Below are 22,644 nucleotides of genomic sequence, written 5' to 3'. Positions count from 1 at the left end.
TGTTGCTCCTGTGAATAGCTATATTTCTTGTTCCTGACATAAAACCAAACTAAGTTAATCCAGTTTTACAGGAACCGATACTGTGCGAAGGCAAACAACAAAAGAGGCGGCAACTATGCGTCATGTTGTTCGGCATTCTACTGGACCAAGAATTCTCTCTTGCGCATCAAAGGTGTAGAGTGGCCAGTCACAAACTGCCTGTAAATGTATGAAATGGGAACATTTGTTGTTCAACTACATTGGTCAATTAGTTTCTTTCTAGGTGGTAGAGAAGTCTGGAACAAATTTCATGATCAACTTCTTGACAACCTGTTGGGAATTCTTCTTCCTTATACATAGACCTTTTCCCTTGTTTGTATGCATGAAAATCTTGTTTGTTACAGCAAAAAAAATAATCTGTTTCTACTTCAGCAAGATTTCGTTGTTGATTCCGCCCCAGCAATGTTCTGAGCATACACCATATGTTCCGAACATACCCCAAAAAAATGGAGAGAGCAATTTGGTATTCCTCAAGTTTCTGTTGACACATTAAAATTGGAGAGAGTTATTTGGTACATTGAGTAAACAACATGAGTAAACAAAGGAAAACGAAATCTCTTTATTCAAAGTAAACTGGATCGAAGCTAGTCGAGTGTACAAACTAAGGGCATTATTAGCTCATTGCAAATAATGGCCGCGCACAGTCCTATTACTCCCTGGGTATCTGCAATAACCTTGCAAATACCACCCATTATTAGCTCATTGAACCCATCAGCTCTTATTCAAGCTACCCCTACTGATGCCAAGTTCATCTTTCTAAGATCAGCCGTAATCCACATAGGAGCTGGAAAGTTGGAGCAAAGATGAGGAGATATAATTTCCTCCCTGCTATTATCATCCAAATTGAGAACTCCCATGTCACGGTGATTATTCTTCAATCCCGTTGTCCAGAAAAAACTATCATCAGTAAAGTAGACATGATTTGCCTTGAGAGCTGGATATTCTTCAGCATTGAGACAAAGAGATTGATTATGCCCAAGAAATAACACATGGGCACGCAACGAATTGATTTCCTTAAGTTTACTTGCCACCATGTCAACTTCATACATATTAATTCTGCCTGTTTGCCAAAACACAGATGCCCCAGGTTCAGGTTCTAAATCATAATCCCCAAAGATTCTCCAAATAAGCAGCAGATCACCCCAGGGAGCTTGAACAATGTACGCACTGCCAGCTGAAACATTCTCAGATGCCCCCATAATTATCTTCATACTGGCGACAGGCCCACTAAGATCAAAAGTATGAATTTCTCCAGTTGAAGTCACTGCATACAATAGGCCATTCTTGTAAGTGCAGTCGTCATAGACATCATGAGGTGGCAGCCAGGTCCACTTGTCATCCCCTACCCTTGCATAAGAGAGCTGACGCATTGGATTGTGGATGAGCACCACAATGAAGCTTTCCGTGGATGCATCGGAGAACACATACGCCTTATAGTGGAGTTCGTGCCGCAGGTTGTCAAGATCAAAGATTGACGGCAAGTTATAACCATCGTGCATTCCAGTGTGCCATGAGAGTTCATACTTGTGGACAGCACCATGCTCATCAAAGATGGGCCTCACCTGCTCAATGGTGATCACTGAAGGGAGAGCAATCTGTTCACCTGTGACCGGATTGACGAGGTGCATCTCAGATCTCTCATCAGCAGTTATCAGCCAGCCATGTGAGGACCCGATCAAACACCTAGTGCGGATAGGCGGCTCCGGGAGGGTTAACTTGTACAATCGCTTCTCTGCGAGGCTGTAGAGGCATGCAACACTCTCACTGGTGGATTTGGAGGTGTAGAGGAGACATGGCGTCTGCTGGAGTTTGTACTGCCCAAGGCTCCGTAGGCTTGTGTATGCGGAGCGCCAGGATGAGCAGACAGAGCCGGCACGCACGAGGTCAGGGATCTCAAGGGTGGCAAAGATACCCATCAAAATGTCCGGAGGCAGCTCCGGCAATGTGCCCAGTGTAGTCTTCTTGGTCAGTTGTAGCTCAACATGTTCAGCTTTGCAGAATCTCTTCAGCAAACTGGGAGTGAAGCCTAGCATCTTTGGCAAAGTTCTGAAGATTAGGGTGCACAAATACGTCCGGTGTATAGCAAGCTTCCCTAAGCTCATTATCCTGGCAACACTACATGACTCCATTGGATATCTTCAGCTTCGGCCAAACTGACAAATTTCGCAGAGTGTCTCTGCAGATATCTTGAGGAGCTTCGGCCAAACTGATAAAAAAAATCAGTAAGCTGGACGCAAATTTCTGCAGAGGAAAGGCTGGCTCCTGGCTATACTTATATACAGATAGATCACCAACCGCTTCAAATTCCGGTAGGAGAAGCAAATCCGAGCCCAAGAAGGCACTCGACAAAGATTCGGACTTGTTTCTGCAGGAATTCCGAGTCACGCAAGCAAGGGCGAAAGGAAGAGCACTAACCGGCGGAGGGCGACCAGAGGGGATTAATCGGCCGGGGGAGGAGCTGGGGCAGTCGCCGACGACAAGGGGGGGCTGGTTCGTGCGAACTGTGGCCAGCGAAGACGGCGATTCGAACCGCTGGGAGGAGCAAGCTGACTTCGCGCCGCCGCCGGCGGCGGCGGCGGCGGCGGCGAGGGGGTGGGACCGGTGGAGTCTTTTTTTCCTGTCCTTGCCGGTACCGGTTTTTTGAGCGGTCAATTGGCAAGCGGTCCATCATGCATATATTTCTGTAGACTGGCCCATTTTGCTCTCACAGGCCCCTGCGTGTAATACAAGTATAGTAACCTTCGCTCAAAAAAGTATAAAATAACCAATTTCTTATTCATCCACTAGAAAACAAATTCTACTCTTCAAAGGACTGTAAAAATAAAAATAGTATGCATAAACCAGGGAAATTCACAACATGAAATAATGTACTCACTCTCTACCGAAATACTTGTAGTTGAGGGAACTTGCACTAGTTTCCCCAACTACAAGTATTTTGGTACAGAGGGAGTAGTGGACATGAACCTCAATAAAAAATAAAAGAACAATAAAAATGTATTTTTGTTCAATTTTTGATTTGCAGTGGCAAGCAAATAGATATGTTTAATTAGTTTACTTAATTGGGTCCAACACAAAGGTAATTACCGAAGGCTCAGTCACATGCAATGATCTAATTAAGGTCAACCTCATGATAGCTTCTCATATTGAGATTGGATATTCAACTCAAACTGAAATCAATATAATTTTTTCACATAAGCGTGTGAATTGATGGCAGAGAAACCCCCCCCCCCCCCCCCCCCAATATCAAATCGTAATAATAAATGGAGTTCTACATGAATAAAATAAAATGTGCAAATTTATAATTAATGCACCGTTACGCCATTATGTAAGAAACCAAGAGAGAAAATATTGAATTATTGTTGTAAAAAAATAAAGTTTAGCATGAAAATTGCCAGATACATCTTATCATTCCTAAAGTTGCTTACAGAGTTGTGTCTATCATCTACATCAGAGATAATATATAGAACTACAAAAATGCAAAGAAAAGGAAATACAAACTATCTGTTATTTAGGCCCACCCAGTTCAATTACAGATTTCATTCTCATCAAAATGAGGATAGGTAGCCTAGATCATCTTTAAAATAATAGATTTGCTATTTCACATCTAGATGTGAAATAGCTACTCCCTCCGTTCGGAATTACTTGTCGCAGAAATGAATGTATCTAGACGTATTTTAGTTTTAGATACATCCATATTCAAGATAAGTAATTCCGAACGAAGGGAGTACCTCACATCTAAGTCCAAAGTCGTTGGATCATCTGTCTTTAATATTTGTACAAAACATGATGGTCTGGCTGGTACGCTTGCTTGTTGAGCCTTGTCCCACGCGTAGCTCATGTCCAGGTTGTTGCTAGTGCAAGGTCGGGCCGTTATCGTGTGTTTTCGTGATATTGGGTTGCCGGCCGCTTTTTGTCTATAGTCCACTCACATTCCTCTCCAGAGCCTCACATCTAGTGGGCCTTAGTTTTTTTCGCCGTCGACTGCATTTTTCTATTTTCTTTTCGCAAGTTTGTGCGACGACTCAATTCTAGTTCTTCTCCAGAGCCTCACAAAACTATACTATCACTGTTACCGTTACTGTTACTGCTACCACTACTATCAAAGGTATCATATTACTCAGCTACTGATCATTTTGTTGCAGATAATTAATCTCCAGACGTGATTGAATTGATAACTCAGTTGGTAATACTTGCAAATATTCTTTGGCTCCCCTTGTGTCGAATCTACAAATTTGAGTTGAATACTCTACCCTCCTTGCAATTAGGAGGAAAAAATGTCGGGCCCCAGTTGCGAGTCGACAATGAAATTGCAACCGGAAAAAAATGACGGGCCCTAGTTGCGACTCGAGGGTATACTTGTAACTTGGACAAAAAAACCGGACCCCAGTTGCAAGTTGAGAGTGGACTTGCAACTGGGACAAAAAAAAGTCAGGTTCTAGTTACGAGTTGAGGGGGTTGCAATTGGGACGAAAAAAGGTCGGACTCTAGTTGCGAGTCGACGATGGACTTGCAACTGGGAAAAAAGGTTGAGCCCCAGTTGCAAGTCGGCGATAGACTTGCAACTGGGACAAAAAAATGTCAGGTCCCAGTTGCGAGTCAAGGACGTACTTGCAAATGAGACAAAAATGGTCGGACCCTATTTGCGAGTCGAGGGTGAACTTGCAACTGGGACTAGAAGACCGGGTTCCAGTTGCGAATCGAGGGTGGACTTGCAACTTGGACAAAAAATGGTCAAACCCCAGTTGCGAGTCGAGGGGACAATAGCGAAGCCAAACATGCCTAGACCAACAACAGGATACGCAAAAAAACAAATAGTGACAACCAAGATAGAAGATAGAGCGCTTGCAATTTGGGAAAAGTATGAGCCTATTTGCGAGTCGAGGGTGGACTTGCACCTGGGACAACTACAAAACTTTCGAGGGTAGAGTATTCAACCCAAATTTATAGATTCGACACAAGGGGAGCTGAAGAATATTTGCAAGTATTGACAACCGAGTTATCAATTCAATCACACCTGAAGATTAATTATCTGCAGTAAAGTGATCAGTAGCACAGTAATATGATAGCTTTGATAGTAGTGATAGCAGGAACAGTAACGGTAACAATGATAGTAATAGTTTTGTAGTAGTGACAATAGTAACAACACCAGTAGTAACTTAGCAAGATCTATATGTAGGAAAATCGTAGGCATTGGATCGGCGATTTGTTGGATGATATTCATCATGTGACAGTTACAACCTAGGGAGATACGTCACTAACTCTAGTTCATAAATATAATGTAGGCATGTATTCCATAAATAGTCATACGTGCTTATGGAAAGAACTTGCATGATATCTTTTGTCCTACCTTCCCGTGGCAGCGAGGTCCTATTGGAAAAACTAAGGGATATTAAGGCCTCCTTTTAATAGAGAACCGGTACAAAACATTAACAGACGGTGAATACATGAACTCCTCAAACTACGGTCATCACTGGGAAGTGTCCCGACTATTGTCACTCCGGAATTGCCGGATCATAACATGTAGTAGGTGACTATAACTTGCAAGATCAGATCTAGAACATAGATATAATGGTGATAACATAAACGATTCAGATCTGTAATCATGGCACCCGATCCCAAAGTGACAAGCATTAAGCATGGCAAAGTCATAGCAACATCAATTTCAGAACATAATGGATGCTAGGGATCAAGCCCTAACAAAACTAACTCGATTGCATGATGAATCTCATCCAAATCCTCACCGACCAGCGAGCCTACGAAGGAAATACTCACTCCCGGTGGGGAACGTCGTGGAATTAGCGATGGAGAAGGGTTGGTGATGTCGAAGATCGAAAATTGAAGGAAATATGCCCTAGAGGCAATAATAAAGTTGTTATTTATATTTTCTTATATCATGATAAATGTTTATTATTCATGCTAGAATTGTATTAACCGGAAACTTAGTACATGTGTGAATATATAGACAAACAGAGTGTCACTAGTATGCCTCTACTTGACTAGCTCGTTAATCAAAGATGGTTAAGTTTCCTAGCCATAGACATGAGTTGTCATTTGATGGACGAGATCACATTATTAGAGAATGATGTGATTGACTTGGCCCATCCGTTAGCTTAGCACTATGATCGTTTAGTTTATTGATATTGCTTTCTTCATAACTTATACATGTTCCTATGACTATGAGATTATGCAACCCCCGAATACCGGAGGAACACCTAGTGTGCTATCAAACGTCACGACGTAACTGGGTGACTATAAAGATGCTCTACAGGTGTATCCGATGGTCTTTGTTGAGTTGGCATAGATCGAGATTAGGATTTGTCACTGCGATTGTCGGAGATGTAACTCTGGGCCCTCTCGGTAATGCACATCACTATAAGCCTTGCAAGCAATGTGACTAATGAGTTAGTTACGGGATGATGCATTACAAAACGAGTAAAGAGACTTGCCGGTAACAATATTGAACTAGGTATTGAGATACCGACGATCGAATCTCGGGCAAGTAACATACCGATGACAAAGGGAACAACATATGTTGTTATGCGGTTTGACCGATAAAGATCTTCGTAGAATACGTAGGAACCAATATGAGCATCCAGGTTCCGCTATTGGTATTTGACCAGATGTGAGTCCTGGTCATGTCTACATAGTTCTCAAACCCGTAGGGTCCGCACGCTTAACGTTCGATGACGATCAGTATTATGAGTTTATGTGTTTTGATGTACCGAAGGTAGTTCGGAGTCCCGGATGTGATCACGGGCATGACGAGGAGTCTCGAAATGGTTAAGACATATATTGAATGACTATATTCGGACACCGGAATAGTTCTAGGGGTCACCGAATAAATATCGGAGTACCGGAAGGGTTATCGGAACCACCGGAGAAGAATTGGGCCTTATTGGGCCTAGGGGAGAGAGAGGGGCTGCTAAGGGCTGGCCCCCCCATGGGCCTAGTCCAAATTAGACTAGGGGGAGGGGCAGCGCCCCCTCCTTCCTTCTCTTTCCCCCTCCTTCCTTCTTCTCCTAGTAGGACTAGGAAAGGGGGAAGTCCTACTCCTACTAGGAGGAGGATTCCTCCCCCTTTGGCGCGCCTATGCATGAGGGCCGACCGGCCTCCCCCTCCCTCCTTTATATACGTGGGGATGGGAGCACCCTAGAACACATGAAAGTTGATCTTAGCCGTGTGCGGTGCCCCCCTCCACAGATTTCCACCTCGGTCATATCATTGTAGTGCTTAGGCGAAGCCCTACGTCGATAACTTCATCATCACCGTCATCACGCCGTTGTGCTAACGAAACTATCCCTCGGCCTCAGCTGGATCAAGAGTACGAGGGACGTCACTGAGCTGAACGTGTGCAGATCGCGGAGGTGCCGTGCGTTCGGTACATGGATCGGTTGGATCGCGAAGACGTTCGACTACATCAACCGCGTTACTAAACTCTTCCGCTTTCGGTATACGACGGTACGTGGACACACTCTCCCCGCTCGTTGCTATGCTTCTCCTAGATAGATCTTGCATGATCGTTGGCAAAATTTCTGAAATACTATGTTCCCTAACAAAAATCCCCTCTTCGGAGCCCCAAATGGACTCCAGATCTGGCCTCCCGATGAAGAACAGGAGGTGGCAGCGGCTCCGTCTCGTGAAACACGATAATTCTTCCTCCCTTATTTTTTTGGAAATATGTGATTTTATAGCGTCCATTTCAGGGTCTGCGGGGGCCACCAGGTGGGGACAACCCACCTGGGTGCGCCTGGAGGGGGAGCGCCCTGGTGGGTTGTGCCTACCCAGGTGCCCCCCTCCGGTGGTTCTTGGCTCCAGAAATTCTCTTTTATTGAATACAAAATCCTCGCAAAGTTTCGTTCCAATCCAAGAACTTTTATTTCTGCACAAAAACAACACCATGGTAGTTCTGCTGAAAATAGTGCCAGTCCAGGTTAGTTTCATTCAAATCATGCAAATTAGAGTCCAAAACAAGAGGAAAAGCATTAGGAAAAGTAGATACGACGGAGACGTATCAACTCCCCCAAGCTTAAACCTTTGCTTGTCCTCAAGCAATTCAGTTGATAAACTGAAAGTGAAAAAGGAAAACTTTTACGAACTCTTTTGCTCTTGTTTACATAAATAAGCTTAAACAACACCCAAGTTTTCAGCCAAGATTATAACTAACCATGTCGACAATAACTCTTAAAAATTATATTAACTCATATCAATAACATAAACAACTAGAGAGCAATAATAAGACATCTCAAATATCAACACTTTGTCAAAACAACCATGATATAATATGACAATAGTGACATCTCGTTAGCCATTTCTGAGACCGCAAAACATAAATGCAGAGCACCTCCAAAGTTCAAGCAGCGACTAGACATTGTAATTCATGGTAGAAAATATCCAGTCATGATGCACCCAACATTAGCTACACACAATGCATGAGGATGACAATAGTGCTCTCAGGTTCTGGCGCTTATTTGAGAAGGTGATGACACAACATAAAAGTAAATAGATAGTCCCTTCGCGGAGGGAAGCAGTGATTTGCAGCGGTGCCAGAGCTCGAGTTTTTAAAACAGAGGTAAATGAAATTTTGAGAAATGCACCCTTCCTGTTTACTTCACGACCATTAGTTATCGGTATCTTCCATGCTAAACACATTAGTGGCGATTCCCAAGCGATAAAAGTAGAGGTTTACTCCCCCTCCACCAACAATCACACTCCACTGCTTGTCCGAAACAACGGGTGCCGTCCATACCAACAACAATCCCGGGAGAGTTTTGTTTAATTATTTGCAATTTGAATTTGGGACCGGGAATCCCTATTACCGCCCCTCTCATGCAAGGACGAGTGAATAAACACTCATCATGAAAATAACCCGCTTAGCATGGAAGATACGGACTACCTCCTATCGCTCTATGAAGAATCCAGGCACATGATGTTTGCTAGGACTGCGTCGGTATTTCCCCAAAGAGGAAGGGATGATGCAGTACAGCAACGGTAGGTATTTCCCTCAGTGATGAGAACAAGGTTATTGAACCAGTAGGAGAACCAAGCAACACTACGTAAACAACACCTACACACAAATAACAAATACTCGCAACCCGACGTGTTAAAGGGGTTATCAATCCCTTTCGGGTAACGGCACCAAAAATTGGCAAAAGGACGGAATAAAGTTGTAATAGATTGGATAAATAGATCACAAATAAAATAAAGTGCAGCAAAATATTTTTGTATTTTTGGTTTAATAGATCTGAAAATAAAAGCAAATAAAAATAGATCGCAAAGAAAAATATAATAAAAGAGACCTAGGGGTCGTAGATTTCAATAGTGGCTTCTCTCGAGAAAAATAGCAAACGGTGGGTAAACGAATTACTATTGGCAATTGATAAAACTTCAACTAATCATGACGATTGAAGGAAATATGCCCTAGAGGCAATAATAAAGTTGTTATTTTATATTTCCTTATATCATGATAAATGTTTATTATTCATGCTAGAATTGTATTAACCGGAGACTTGATACATGTGTGAATACATACATAAAACACCGTGTCCCTAGTAAGCCTCTATTAGACTAGCTCGTTAATCAAAGATGGTTAAGTTTCCTAACCATAGACATGTGTTGTCATTTGATGAACGGGATCACATCATTAGGAGAATGATGTGATGGACAAGACCCATCCGTTAGCTTAGCATGTTGATCATTCAGTTTTATTGCTATTGCTTTCTTCATGTCAAATACATATTCCTTCGACTATGAGATTATGCAACTCTCGGATAGTGGAGGAATACCTTGTGTGCTATCAACCGTCATAACTTAACTGGGTGATTATAAAGATGCTCTACAGGTACCTCCGGAGGTGTTTTTCGGGTGGCATAGATCAAGATTAGGATTTGTCACTCCGAGTATCGGAGAGGTATCTCTGGGCCCTCTCGGTAATGCACATCATAGTAAGCCTCGCAAGCAATGTGACTAATGAGTTAATTGTGGGATGATGTATTACGGAATGAGTAAAGAGACTTACCGGTAACGAGATTGAACTAGGTATGAAGATACCGATAATCGAATCTCGGGCAAGTAACATAACGATGACAAATGGAATAATGTATGTTGTCATTACGGTACGACTGATAAAGATCTTCTTAGAATATGTGGGAACCGATATGAGCATCCAAGTCCCGTTGTTGGTTATTAACCGGAGAGGTGTCTCGGTCATGTCTACATAGTTCTCGAACCCGTAGGGTCTGCACGCTTAACGTTCGATGATGATTTTATATTGTATGAGTTATGTGATTTGATGACCGAATGTTGTTCGGAGTCCCAAATGAGATCACGGACATGACGGGGAGTCTCGAAATGGTCGAGAGGTAAAGATTCATATAGAGGACGATAGTATTTGGACACCGAAAAGTGTTCTGGGGGTACCGGGTACGTATCGGGTCACCGGAAGCGGTTCCGGGCACCCCCCCCCCCCCGTGCGGCAAAGATATGGGCCTTATTGGGCCAAGGGCGGGACAGACCAGCCCCTAGTGGGCTGGTGCACCCCCATATAGGCCGAATAGGAGGAGAAAGAAGGAGGGGGAGGGAGAAAGGAAAGGGAAGGATTCGGTCTCCCCCTTCCCTTCTTTCCCCCCTCTCTTTCCTTCCCCCTCCGACAATTATGGAAGGGGGGAGGCCGCCTTGTGGGAGGCGCCGAAGTAAGATTAGTCCTATTTGGGACACCCCTTGCTACCCCTCTCCCTCTCCCACCTCATATATATGTGGATTAGTCCTATTTGGAACGCACAACATTGATTTCTAGCCGTGTGCGGCGCCCCTCTCCATAGTTTACGTCTCCGGTCATATTCACGTTGTTCTTAGGCGAAGCCCTGCACGGATCACTTCACCATCACCGTCACCAGGCCGTCGTGCTAACGAAACTCCCCCTCCGGCCTATATGTGTATTGTGGGCTGAGTAATTTCCAGATTCAAGCCCTTGCTTTTTCCCCAAAATTTGGAAGTTTTTCCAAAAAAAAAACTTCACAAAAGGTTTTATAAATTGTTCACTTCGTCAAAATAAAACCACATTTTTTTACAAAATGTTCATTTTTGAAAAATAAATATATATATTCATCTATTTCTGGAAAACTAAATATAAAAATCGATTGAAATCTTGTAAAACCAAAAAAAATGAAAACCGAGGAATCACTGGATACAATCAGCTACCTTAGGGCTCGCAATTTAGAGCTCCTACAGGATGCATCAAAAGGGAGCTCCCGATTAAATTATCGATGATGAAACTTATGAATGTAAAAAAATAAATCAATGATGAAACTCCCAAAATTTGATAGGCACGAATTCAACCTCCTGTATGGGCCAAATGTTAGGTCTATATGTGTATTGTGGGCCGAGTAATTTCCTGATTCAAGCCCTTGCTTTTTTTCCTGGTAATTATTTGCATGGGAAACGTTCGCTGCCGGTGCACCGGCCGAAGCGTTGCAACGGACGCACGCGGGCCTTGCGATCACTGGATCATGCGAGTACTAGGCGACGGGAGCACCGCTTAAAAAAAACTGGCAACCGAAGCACTTCTTATCCAATCGATTTTCCCCTCATCTTCTTCCGCACGACCCGGACTCCATGGGGCACCCGCAGAACCAGGCACCAGCCTCCACCCGTGCCACTGCATGCTGATTGGATCGCTGCACAGCATTCGTCTCCGGCCGCGACTACGGCGCCCTCCGCCATGCGCGCGACCCCTTGCCCCCATTCGCAGCTCCTCGTTCGTCTACCGCTTAAAGCACCTTATGTCCCTGACGGTTGAAGCTTTTCCCACCAAGGTTGAAGCTTTTTCCCCCGACGGTTGCAGCACCCGCGCGATGGATCACGCCGGTTCCAACGTCCGTCGTCGAGGTCGCAGCTCCCTGCCGTTGCACCACCGGTAGCACGCGGTCACCGCCGTGGTAGCAAAAAAGCACACTGGTTGTAGCAAATCCATGGCAGCGTGGTCATCCATGTTGCTGCTCGTCGCACCACCGCACGCCGGTCGGACCACCGCATATCCAGTTGCAGCAAATTTGGCCGCCGGTGGTAGCTTTTTCCCACTGCGGTTGCAACAAATTCACAACCCGTCGTCGCCGGCCACACTTCGTCATCTTCCTGGATGTAGCAAAAATGGCTACTGGTTGTAGCTTTCTTCGTTCCCTATTGCAGCAAAAAACATTTTCCCGTTGCCTCATCGTGCTGAAAAAGCTTCAACCATTGCGCGAAAAGCTTCAACTGATATGTGAAGAAGCTTCAACCATGAAAAAAGCTTCAATGGCCATGGGAAAAAACTTCAAATCGTGAAAATAGCTTCAACCATCTTGAAAAAAGCTTCAAGTGACATGGGAAAAAGCTTCAACCGATACAACATGCTGACGACGGTGGGAATGGCGACACCAGGGAGTTGCAGACCGACGGCATGGCGGTGCTGCATGGCCACCGAGCTACATCCGTCGTCGGGCGGATCTGCAACCCAGAGCAGTTGTTGCATGGGTAGAGCAAGGGACAAGGGCGGCGACCGGCGGCGAGGACGGCCGGAGAAGGTGCCGACTGGCGACGAGGATGGCCGGCGAGGGCGCCGACCGGCGACGAGGACGCTGTCGTGCTGCTTCAAGCTCGGGGAAGGGTGTTGGCGGCGCTCGGGGGCGTTCAGTTTTTCAGAAGAAAATGACTCGCAAGAAGGGACGAAGCATTGGGACAGATCTGACAGCCTTTAAGCACCTGCATTGCACGGCTGGGGCTCGACCGGCCCAACTGTTGGGCCTGCGCGCCGGCGCCTAGCGTCCCCCAAAAGTAAAACAGGTTGAATTGGAGATGGGAGGTATCGACCCCCCTGCCTCTTATTAGCATACATAAGCGCTCTACCATTTGAGTTACATCCCCATGTTTCATCCTCTAGGATAATCTAGGCTATTTATACATTGAATAACTATTATAGAGGATCACCTGTCGCACAGTAGTCTTCCATTCCATTCAATCGCACAAGTGGAACCTTTATAATAATAAAAAATTACACTGTTTTAAGCCGGCAGCTCCTTCTATGTAAAATTAAATTATCAATGTTTTATAGAGAATTAAATTGTTAGGGGAGAGATTAAATTGGTATTTCCTATTTGCTGCTGGTTCTGCAAGTTGCCGACTCACATAATTAGCGGATGAGCGAACGAGTGGGCCGGCCCAATCAGATACATTTTTGTTATCAGCAGGTTTTGTCTGGTTTTTGGTGTTTTAGGAAGGTTCTCACCCAGATTTTTCATTTTTATTTTCTCTACCAATTTTTGTCACTTTTGTTTCACAGAATGTGCACCATTTGTAAAATTAGTTCCCAAAACTTTAAAATGTTCACAAATTTTAAAAAATCTTCAAAGTTTTTCAAAAAATGTTCCCAAAATTTATTAATGTGCACATTTATTTAATAAAATGTTCAATTTTTTCAAGAAAAAATATGTTTTCCCAAAAATGATTTTTTTAGAAATTTAATAATCATGTTTTAATAAAACTAAATGTAGGAATTGCTTGCTATATTTTCGAGAAAGATGAGCACTCCATACAATCAGCTACAACACCGAGTGCTAAATGGACAGCTCCAGCCTGGGTCTCATGTGCAAAATATCAAAATTTTGGCGCAGTGAAATAGGAGCTTGCCGTTAAATTATTGTAAAAAAAATCAATGTTGAAACTTAGAAATTTTGATAGACGTGAATTCAACTTCCTCTATGGGCCAACTGCTAGGCCTATATGTGCATTGTGGGCCGAGGAATTTCTTGCTTCCACCCCTAGCTTTTTTTCACTGGTAATTTATATTTGAATAAAAGTAAAACGTGTTGAATTGGAGATGAGAGGTACCGCCCCCTGCCTCTTATCAGCATATTTTTTTCCGACAAAGGGTGAATTTTATTGGCTCAAAACGGAGCATCAAAAAGATACATAATATAATGAGCACACACCCGGCCTCTGCATAACTAGGATGCACACAGCCAACATCAATTCACACATATGCGAAAACTCACCGGCGACAAGCAAAGTCATATAAGATCAAAGCTATGAGTAGGCGAGGAAAAACGAAAAAAAGCTCCAAAGCGATCAGATCTAGGATTGACAAACTAGAACAGAGACTGTATCCGCACCAACCATCTCATGACACCACATTGACGACGTAGGATGGCAATTTTATCCATGGACATGGATATTCATGGATATCCGACCTGAATAGATAGAGTTTGGATATGCTTTTGTGTCCATGGGCGGCGCCCAAACTCAACCCGATTGTTCGTGGATAGGGCATGGATATAATCTTGTACCCATGGATATAAACTGTGACGCCCCCGATTCAACCATACACTAATCATGCACGCAAATGTGTACGATCAAGATCAAGGACTCACGGGAAGATATCACAACACAACTCTACAAATAAAATAAGTCATAGAAGCATCATATTACAAGCCATGGGCCTCGAGGGCTCGAATACAAGAGCTCGATCATAGACGAGTCAGCGGAAGCAACAATATCTGAGTACAGACATAAGTTAAACAAGTTTGCCTTAAGAAGGCTAGCACAAACTGGGACACAAATCGAAAAAGGCGCAGGCCTCCTGCCTGGGATCCTCCTAAACTACTCCTGGTCGTCGTCAGCGGGCACCACGTAGTAGTAGGCACCTCCGGTGTAGTAGGAGTCGTCGTCGACGGTGGCGTCTGGATCCTGGGCTCCAACATCTGGTTGCGGCAACCAGGTAGAAGGGATAGAGGGAAAGAAGGAGAAAGCAACCGTGAGTACTCATCCAAAGTACTCGCAAGCAAGGAGCTACACTACATATGCATGGGTAAATGTGTAAAGGGCCATATCGGTGGACTGAACTACAGAAAGCCAGAATAAGAGGGGGGATAGCTAATCCTTTCGAAGACTACGCTTCTGGCAGCCTCCGTCTTGCAGCATGTAGAAGAGAGTAGACTGAATACCTCCAAGTAGCATCGCATAGCATAACCCTAACCGATGATCCTCCCCTCGTCGCCCTGTGAGAGAGCGACCACCGGTTGTATCTGGCACTTGGAAGGGTGTGTTTTATTAAGTATCCGGTTCTAGTTGTCATAAGGTCAAGATACAACTCCAAGTCGTCCTGTTACCGAAGATCACGGCTATTCGAATAGATTAACTTCCCTGCAGGGGTGCACCACATACCCCAACACGCTCGATCCCATTTGGCCGGACACACTTTCCTGGGTCATGCCCGGCCTCGGAAGATCAACACGTCGCAGCCCCACCTAGACCAACAGAGAGGTCAGCACGCCGGTCTAAACCTAAGCGCCCGGGGGTCTGGGCCCATCGCCCTTAGCACACCTGCACGTTGCGTGGGCGGCCGGAAGCAGACCTAGCCTAGTGGCGTTCCAGTCCAATCCAGCGCGCGCCGCTCCGTCGCTGACGTCAAGAAGGCTTCGGCTGATACCACGACGCCAGGATACCCATAACTACTCCCGCGTAGATGGTTAGTGCGTATAGACCAAATGGCCAGACTCAAATCAAATACCCAGATCTCGTTAAGCGTGTTAAGTATCCGCGAACGCCGACCAGGGCCAGGCCCACCTCTCTCCTAGGTGGTCGGAACCTGCCCTGTCGCTCCACCTCAAAGATCCACTCGCGGGTGCTCCTACGAGCCGACCCATCTTTAATCACCACATTATCATGTACAAAGTATATAGTATATACCCGTGATCAACTCCCGAGTGATCACGGCCCGATAGTATAGCATGGCAGACGGACAAGGATGTTGGGCCACTGATGATAAACTAGCATCCTATACTAAGCATTAGGATTGCAGGTAAAGGTAACAACAGTAGTAGCAAGGACAGGCTATGCATCAGTATGGGATTAACGGGAAGCAGTAACATGCTACACTACTCTAATGCAAGCAGTATAGAGAAGAGTAGGCGATATCTGGTGATCAAAGGGGGGGCTTGCCTGGTTGCTCTGGCAAGAGAGAGGGGTCGTCAACACCGTAGTCGTACGGGGTAGCAGCGGCGTCGGTCTCGGTGTCTAGAGAGAGAAGAGGGGGAAGAAACAATAAACATAATGCAAGCATATGCCTAGTGAAGCATGACATGACAAGTAACGATGCTAGGCGTGCCCTAACGTGGTATGAGGTGGTACCGGTTAAGGGGGGAAACATCCGGGAAAGTATTCCCGGTGTTTCGTGATTTCGGGCAGAGGAGCCGGAGGGGGAAAGTTGCGGGTTCGATAGGTTAGGGGTGTGTGGCGGACGAACGGACTGCGTATCCGGATTCGTCTCGTCGTTCTGAGCAACTTTCATGTTGAAAATATTTTAATCCGAGTTACGGATTAAAAGATATGATTTTCTAAAGATTTTATTAATTTCTGAAATTTAATTAATTAATTATTTAATTCGAAAAATGAATTTATGACGTCAGCATGATGTCATGCTGACGTCAGCAGTCAATAGGGTTGACTTGGTCAACCTGACAGGTGGGTCCCGTTCGTCATACTCTGTTAGTTAATTAACAATAGTTAATTAGGTTAATTAGCCATTAGGTTAATTAATCAGGATTAATTAAATTAAGTATTTACTTAATTAAATAATTAATATTTTAATTATCATTTATTTTTATTTTTAACGTTCTGGGGGGGCTGCGGTCAGTGGCATGGCCGGTCCAGTCAGCAAGGCTGACCGGGTCAACAGGCCGGCCGGGCCCCTAGGGCCCATGGGTCAGTGACCCAGGGGTGGCCCCAGGTCGGCCACGTCGGCGGCCGGCGTTGGGGAGCTCCGGGGAGCGTTCCCGCGGCGGAGGGGCGCCGGACCTTGCCGGGATTCGCCGTCCGGCGGCAAAAATGGCCGCGGGCGGGTGCGTTCGAACGTGGAGAGGATGCCGCGTCCAACGGTGGCAGAGGCACGGCCGGACTTGGCCGGAAACGACGCCGGCGAGCGGCGGAGGCGGCGGTGGGATTCGGGACCGCGTCGGGATCGCGCTACGGGGCTAACGGGAAGGCCAGGGGGGCTGCGCGACGCGCTGAGCACAAGGGGCTCGGCCCCGTGACCATTTGGTCACTGGAAGGGCGCCGGCGACGAGATCCGCGACGGGGGCGCTCGGGTACGGAGGGGAACGAGGGGGAAGAGGAGGGGGGGCCTCGACCGAGCGGAGGAGGCGCGAGGGGAGGGGGGTACGTGGGGCGCGGTGAGCCGGTGCGAGCCGGAGCGCGACGAGCGCGGCGCCGGAGCGAGCTCCGGCCATGGCGACCGAGCGCGGGGGTCGACCCCTACGGCTACAGAGCGAAGCAGGGGAGGGAAGAGCTCACGGGGGGGAGGGACGCGTGGGGTCTCGGAAGCGGGCTCGGGGGTGGTCGGGGGCGTCCGGCGGGGAGGAGGTCGAGGCGGCGGCCGTCCGGCGATGCGGATCCGGCGAGGTGGGAGTCGGGGACGGTCCCGAGGCGACGAGGGGGGGGGGGTTCGGGCGTCCTGCGCGGCCGGTCGGGGAGGAGGGGAGGAGGACGAGCGCCGGTGGGGTGGGGCGCCGGCGTCGGGGGCGACGGGATCGGGCGGATCCCGATCCAGATCGGCGGGGGAGGGAGGAGAAGGGGATCGGGGGGAATGGGGTGTCGGCTAGGGTTTCCGCCGACCGGGGGGGTTATGGGAGTGAGGGGGTGGGCCGGGCCAGGGGCTGGCCGGCTGGGCCAGGTGGGCTTGGCCCAGTTTGGCCAGGGGGGTTTTTTTCCCTCTCCTTTGTTTTATTTTTCTTTTCTTAATTTATTTTCTCTTCTGTTTTATTTCATTTTAAAATATTCAGACACTTTATAAAAATGTGTGCACCCCACCATAATTAACCTTGTAATATTTGACAACCCCCGAACATTTTAGTTTGATTTTTTTTTGAAAACTTTTATTACCATCATAATTTTGAATTGAATTTCGAAACCGTTTTGATTTAACCCGAGATTAACTACAGCGACAGAGGTGACGTGGCATCATTAGTGAGGATTACTATAGCTTAATTACCCGGGCGTCACAATTCTCCTCCACTACAAGAAATCTCGTCCCGAGATTTAGGAGGTAGAAGGAAAGAGTGCGGGGTATTCATCACGCAGACGATCCTCGCGTTCCCAGGTGGCTTCGTCTTCAGAGTGATTCGACCACTGGACTTTGAGGAACTTGATCGCCTTCTGACGTGTGCGGCGTTCAGCTTGGTCGAGAATGCGGACCGGATGCTCTTTATAGGAGAGGTCCTGCTGCAATTCGAGCACTTCATGATCCACTGCTCGGATTGGGTCCTTGAAGCAGCGTCGGAGTTGTGACACGTGGAACACATCGTGAACCTGAGAAAGGTTCGACGGAAGCTCCAGTTGATATGCCACTTTTCCACGCCTTTCCAGAATAGTGAATGGGCCAATATAGCGAGAAGCTAGCTTGCCCTTGATCCCGAAGCGGTGAGCACCCTTCATTGGTGTAACTCGAAGATAAGCCCTTTCGCCAGGTTGATAGAGCATGTCTTGGTGATGACGGTCATACTGACTTTTCTGACGTGACTGAGCAGTCTTGAGATTCTCGCGAATAATGCGAACTTGTTCTTCGGCCTGTTGGATAATATCCGGACCGAAGAGTGGGCGTTCCCCAGTTTCTAACCAGTTCAGAGGGGTTCGACACTTTCGTCCATAAAGCACTTCGAAGGGGGACATCTTCAGACTAGCTTGATAGCTATTATTATAAGAGAACTCGGCATATGGAAGAGATTCCTCCCATTTCTTGCCGAATGAGATTACACAAGCTCGAAGCATGTCTTCGAGAACTTGGTTGACACGTTCAACTTGCCCTTGGGACTGAGGATGGAACGCAGTACTGAACGACAGATGAGTCCCCATAGCTTCTTGGAAACTTGCCCAGAATCTTGAGGTGAATAAGCTGCCACGGTCCGAACTGATAACCAGTGGAATACCGTGAAGTGAAACAATTCTGGACATGTAGAGAGTAGCAAGCTGACTAGCAGTGATTGTCTCTTTGACCGCCAGAAAATGGGCAACTTTGGAAAGCCGGTCAATGACGACAAGAATAGCATCATTACCTTTCTGAGATTTGGGAAATCCAGTGACGAAGTCCATTTCAACATGGTCCCATTTCCATTCAGGAATAGAGATAGGTTGCAGAGTTCCAGCAGGCCTTTGATGCTCTGCTTTGATTCGGCGACAAATGTCACACTCAGCAACATAACGAGCAATGTCCTGCTTCATATTAGACCACCAGAATCTTTGACGAATATCCTGGTACATCTTTGTACTACCAGGATGGATGGACAGAGGCGTATCATGGGCTTCTTGCATAACCCTTTTAGTCTTATCCAGGTTTTTCTTTGAAGACGGTACCACTAGGCGGCCTTTGAAATACAAGGCGCCATCGTCGGCGATAGAGAAGAATGAGGGCTTTCCCCTTTTGAGGTCGCGCTTAATCTTGAGGACTTCATCGTCACACTTCTGTATCCATTTGATGGTGTCCACAAGATCTGGTTTCGCAACCAGGGTATTGAGAGAACCCTTGGAAACAACATGGAGGTTCTGTTTGGGGAAACCTTCAGGAGGGGGAGCGAGTGATCCCGGGGGAACAATATGGAGGTTCGGCCTTCTAAATTCTTCGGTAAGCGAGGGCTGAACTTTGTGGACCTGGAGGTGGTTGCAGTAAGACTTGCGGCTCAAGGCATCAGCCATTACATTAGCCTTGCCGGGGGTATAGGATATACCCACGTCAAAGTCTGCAACAGTCTCCATCCATCTTTGCTGGCGTAGGTTCAAATCTGGCTGAGTAAACAGATACTTCAGACTTTGATGGTCGGTGAAGATCTCGCAACGATTACCGAGAAGGTAATGTCGCCACTGCTTCAGTGCATGAATGACAGCAGCAAGCTCGAGGTCGTGAACTGGGTAGTTTTCTTCGTGAGGGCGCAATTGACGAGAGGCATAAGCAATCACTCTGCGCTCTTGCATTAGGACACAGCCTAATCCTTGACGTGAAGCGTCGCAGTAAATGACGAAGTCCTTCTTAGTATCAGGTGGAGCAAGTACGGGGGCAGAAGTCAACTTGTCTTTGAGCGCCTGGAAACTTTCCTGACACTTGTCTGTCCAGTCAAACTTGACACCCTTATGCAACAGATTAGTCAGGGGCCTGGCAATCTTGGAGAAGTTCTCGACGAATCGACGGCAGTAGCTGGCGAGACCGAGGAAACTTCGGACTTGCTTGACGTTCTTCGGAGGAGTCCAATCGAGAATAGCTTGAACTCGTTCAGGGTTGACGGCAATACCATCCTTGGAGATGACATGCCCAAGATAGGTTACTTCGGGGAGCCAGAATTCACACTTGGAATACTTAGCATACAGTTGATGTTCTCGAAGCTTCTCTAGCACAAGACGCAGATGTCCAGCATGTTCTTCCTCGTTCTTGGAAAATACAAGGATATCGTCCAGATAAACCACGACGAACTTGTCGAGGTAATCCATGAATATATAATTCATCAGACGAGAGAAGGTGGCGGGAGCATTCGTTAAGCCGAATGACATGACTGTGTACTCATATGATCCATACCGAGTCACGAAGGCGGTTTTTGGGATGTCCTCTTCACGAACACGGATCTGGTGGTAACCCAACCTCAAGTCGAGTTTGGAGAACACTGATGAGCCAGCCAGTTGATCATAAAGGTCATTGATTCGAGGAAGAGGATATTTATTCTGAACGGTAGCTTGGTTTATAGGACGGTAGTCTTGGACTAATCGGTTTGTCCCATCCTTCTTCTTAACAAAGAGAGAAGGTGCTCCCCAAGGAGAGCAACTTGGGCGAATGAAACCTTTGGTAAGAGATTTGTCGATTTCCTCCTTAAGCTCAATGAGTTCATGCGGCGGCATCTTGTAGGGTCGTTTAGCTATAGGGGTAGTGCCAGCTTTCAAGTCGATGATGAACTCGACAGCTCTAGCAGGGGGAATCCCTGGAAGTTCTTCTGGAAAGACGTCTTGGAATTCACGAACGACGGGAATGTTTTCAATGCCCTCGAGTGGTGCAGCGTTCAACGCATTCAAGGCATAAAGTCGTGCCTCGGCGTTCTGAACTAGATGAGCTTGGTAAGCTATTATTTCATCAGAAGGGTGTAGCAGATGGACGACCTTAGTGGCGCAAACTATAGAAGCAGTATGCGCTTTTAACCAATTCATTCCCAGAATGAGATCAATGCTACAGGACTTCAGTACGATGGGAGAGACAAGGAATTCCAGTCCTTCGATTTCTACAGGGACGTCGTTGCAAATCATGGAGGTTCGACATTGGCCCGCAGGGGTGTGTACTAATAGTGAAGCATCCATGTTCTCACATTTAATGTCGTGCAAGCATGCAAAACCTTCTGACATGAATGAATGCGATGCACCTGTATCAAATAAAACGGATGCTGGTACTGAATTTACGAGGAGGGTACCCATCACAGTAGCAGGCTGGTCTTGAGCTTCGCTCAGATCAACGTGGTTGGCATGAACACGACCATAAGATTTGGCATTGTTGCTGCGGGGCTGGTTGCTTCCACGGCCAGTTGCTGGAAGGGCCAGTTGATTCGGGTTCTGGTTGCATTCCCTAGCACGATGCCCTGGTTGTCCACACCTGAAGCACAATCCATTATTGGGAGTGGGAACAGGAGCTTGTGGTGGTGGAGCTGGGAGTCTTGGCCGCCTAGTCGGAGGAGTAGGCAGACGAGGTGCAGCATAGGTCTGCCTTGGGGTAGGTGCATCCGGCTGGTACAAGCTATTGGGAATCCATATCTTGCGCTTCTGCGAGGACGGGCCCGAAGATGAGCCCGTGTCACGGTTGCGCCTGTGAGAGCTCTGGTATTCCTGCAGACCAGTTTCGACATTGATGGCTTTGTTCACCAGAGTGGCGAAATCAGCAAAATCATGCACTAGAAGTGCGAGTTTGATGTCAGCTTGAAGGCCATCCCGGAACTTCTCCTGTCTGCGTGCATCAGTTGCAATGTCCTCTTCAGCATAGCGGGACAAGTCCAGAAACTCCCGCTGATAAGCTTCCACAGTTCTGTTGCCTTGGGTGAGGTTGCGGAACTCACGCTTCTTCCGGTCCATAACTCCCTGAGGAATGAAGCGAGCACGGAAGGCAGCTTGGAAGTCTGGCCAGGTGATGATTGTTCCAGCTGGCAGAGTACGCCTGTGGCTGTCCCACCATTGAGCCGCGGGTCCTTTCAGGAAGAAGGAAGCAAAGGTGACATAGCTGGTAGGGGCTACATCAGCAGACTCCATCTCATAGGTGATGTCACGGAGCCAGTCATTAGCATCCAGAGGCTGAGTTGAGCTGCGGTACACAGTTGGGTTCAGGCGCATGAAATCCTGCAGAGTCACTGGGGTTGGCTGCTGGTTCATATTGGGGCGAGGAAACTGAGCCATCATATTCTCCATGAACTGGCGATTCATCTCAAGCTGTTGGATCATACCAGCCATGTACTCAGGCGGTGGTGGGGCGTTGCCACCACGACCACGACCACCTGGTCTAACCATCCTGCTAATATTTAACAGGGGTAGTTCAGCATTGAGGAATTGCAAAAAAGAAACAAGAATCAT

General features: G+C 46.8%; 2 protein-coding genes across 3 annotated transcripts in view; one reads left to right on the top strand and one right to left on the bottom strand.

Moving 5' to 3' along the window:
* The window catches only part of LOC125518113 (putative cysteine-rich receptor-like protein kinase 20), a 74,817-nt gene that overhangs the window by 22,069 nt on the left and 30,104 nt on the right, over positions 1-22,644 (top strand). The window lies entirely within an intron of this gene.
* Positions 574-2,701, bottom strand: LOC125518112 (putative F-box protein At5g55150). Of its 2 annotated transcripts, none has more exons than XM_087533186.1 (2): positions 2,335-2,701; positions 574-2,245 (listed from the first exon to the last, which is right to left on the bottom strand). In XM_087533186.1, the coding sequence occupies exon 2, from the start codon at positions 2,166-2,168 to the stop codon at positions 762-764; it is 1,407 nt and encodes a 468-aa protein (XP_087389312.1). In that variant the 5' UTR covers positions 2,169-2,245; positions 2,335-2,701; the 3' UTR covers positions 574-761. The 2 variants fall into 2 exon arrangements, with proteins under 2 accessions (XP_087389312.1, XP_048539006.1); XM_048683049.2 differs by having other exon boundaries at positions 2,455-2,701.

Source organism: Triticum urartu, chromosome 7A (assembly GCF_056163025.1).
Source record: "Triticum urartu cultivar PI428250 chromosome 7A, HENAU_Tu73, whole genome shotgun sequence".
Classification (NCBI taxonomy): Eukaryota; Viridiplantae; Streptophyta; class Magnoliopsida; order Poales; family Poaceae; genus Triticum; species Triticum urartu.
The sequence above is the reverse complement of the archived record's forward strand: the minus strand, read 5'-3'. Positions and strand labels throughout refer to the sequence as shown.

Bases quoted from the DNA above. Each gene is read 5' to 3' on its own strand.
- LOC125518112 (XM_087533186.1), bottom strand. From the start codon at position 2,168: ATGGAGTCATGTAGTGTTGCCAGGATAATGAGCTTAGGGAAGCTTGCT.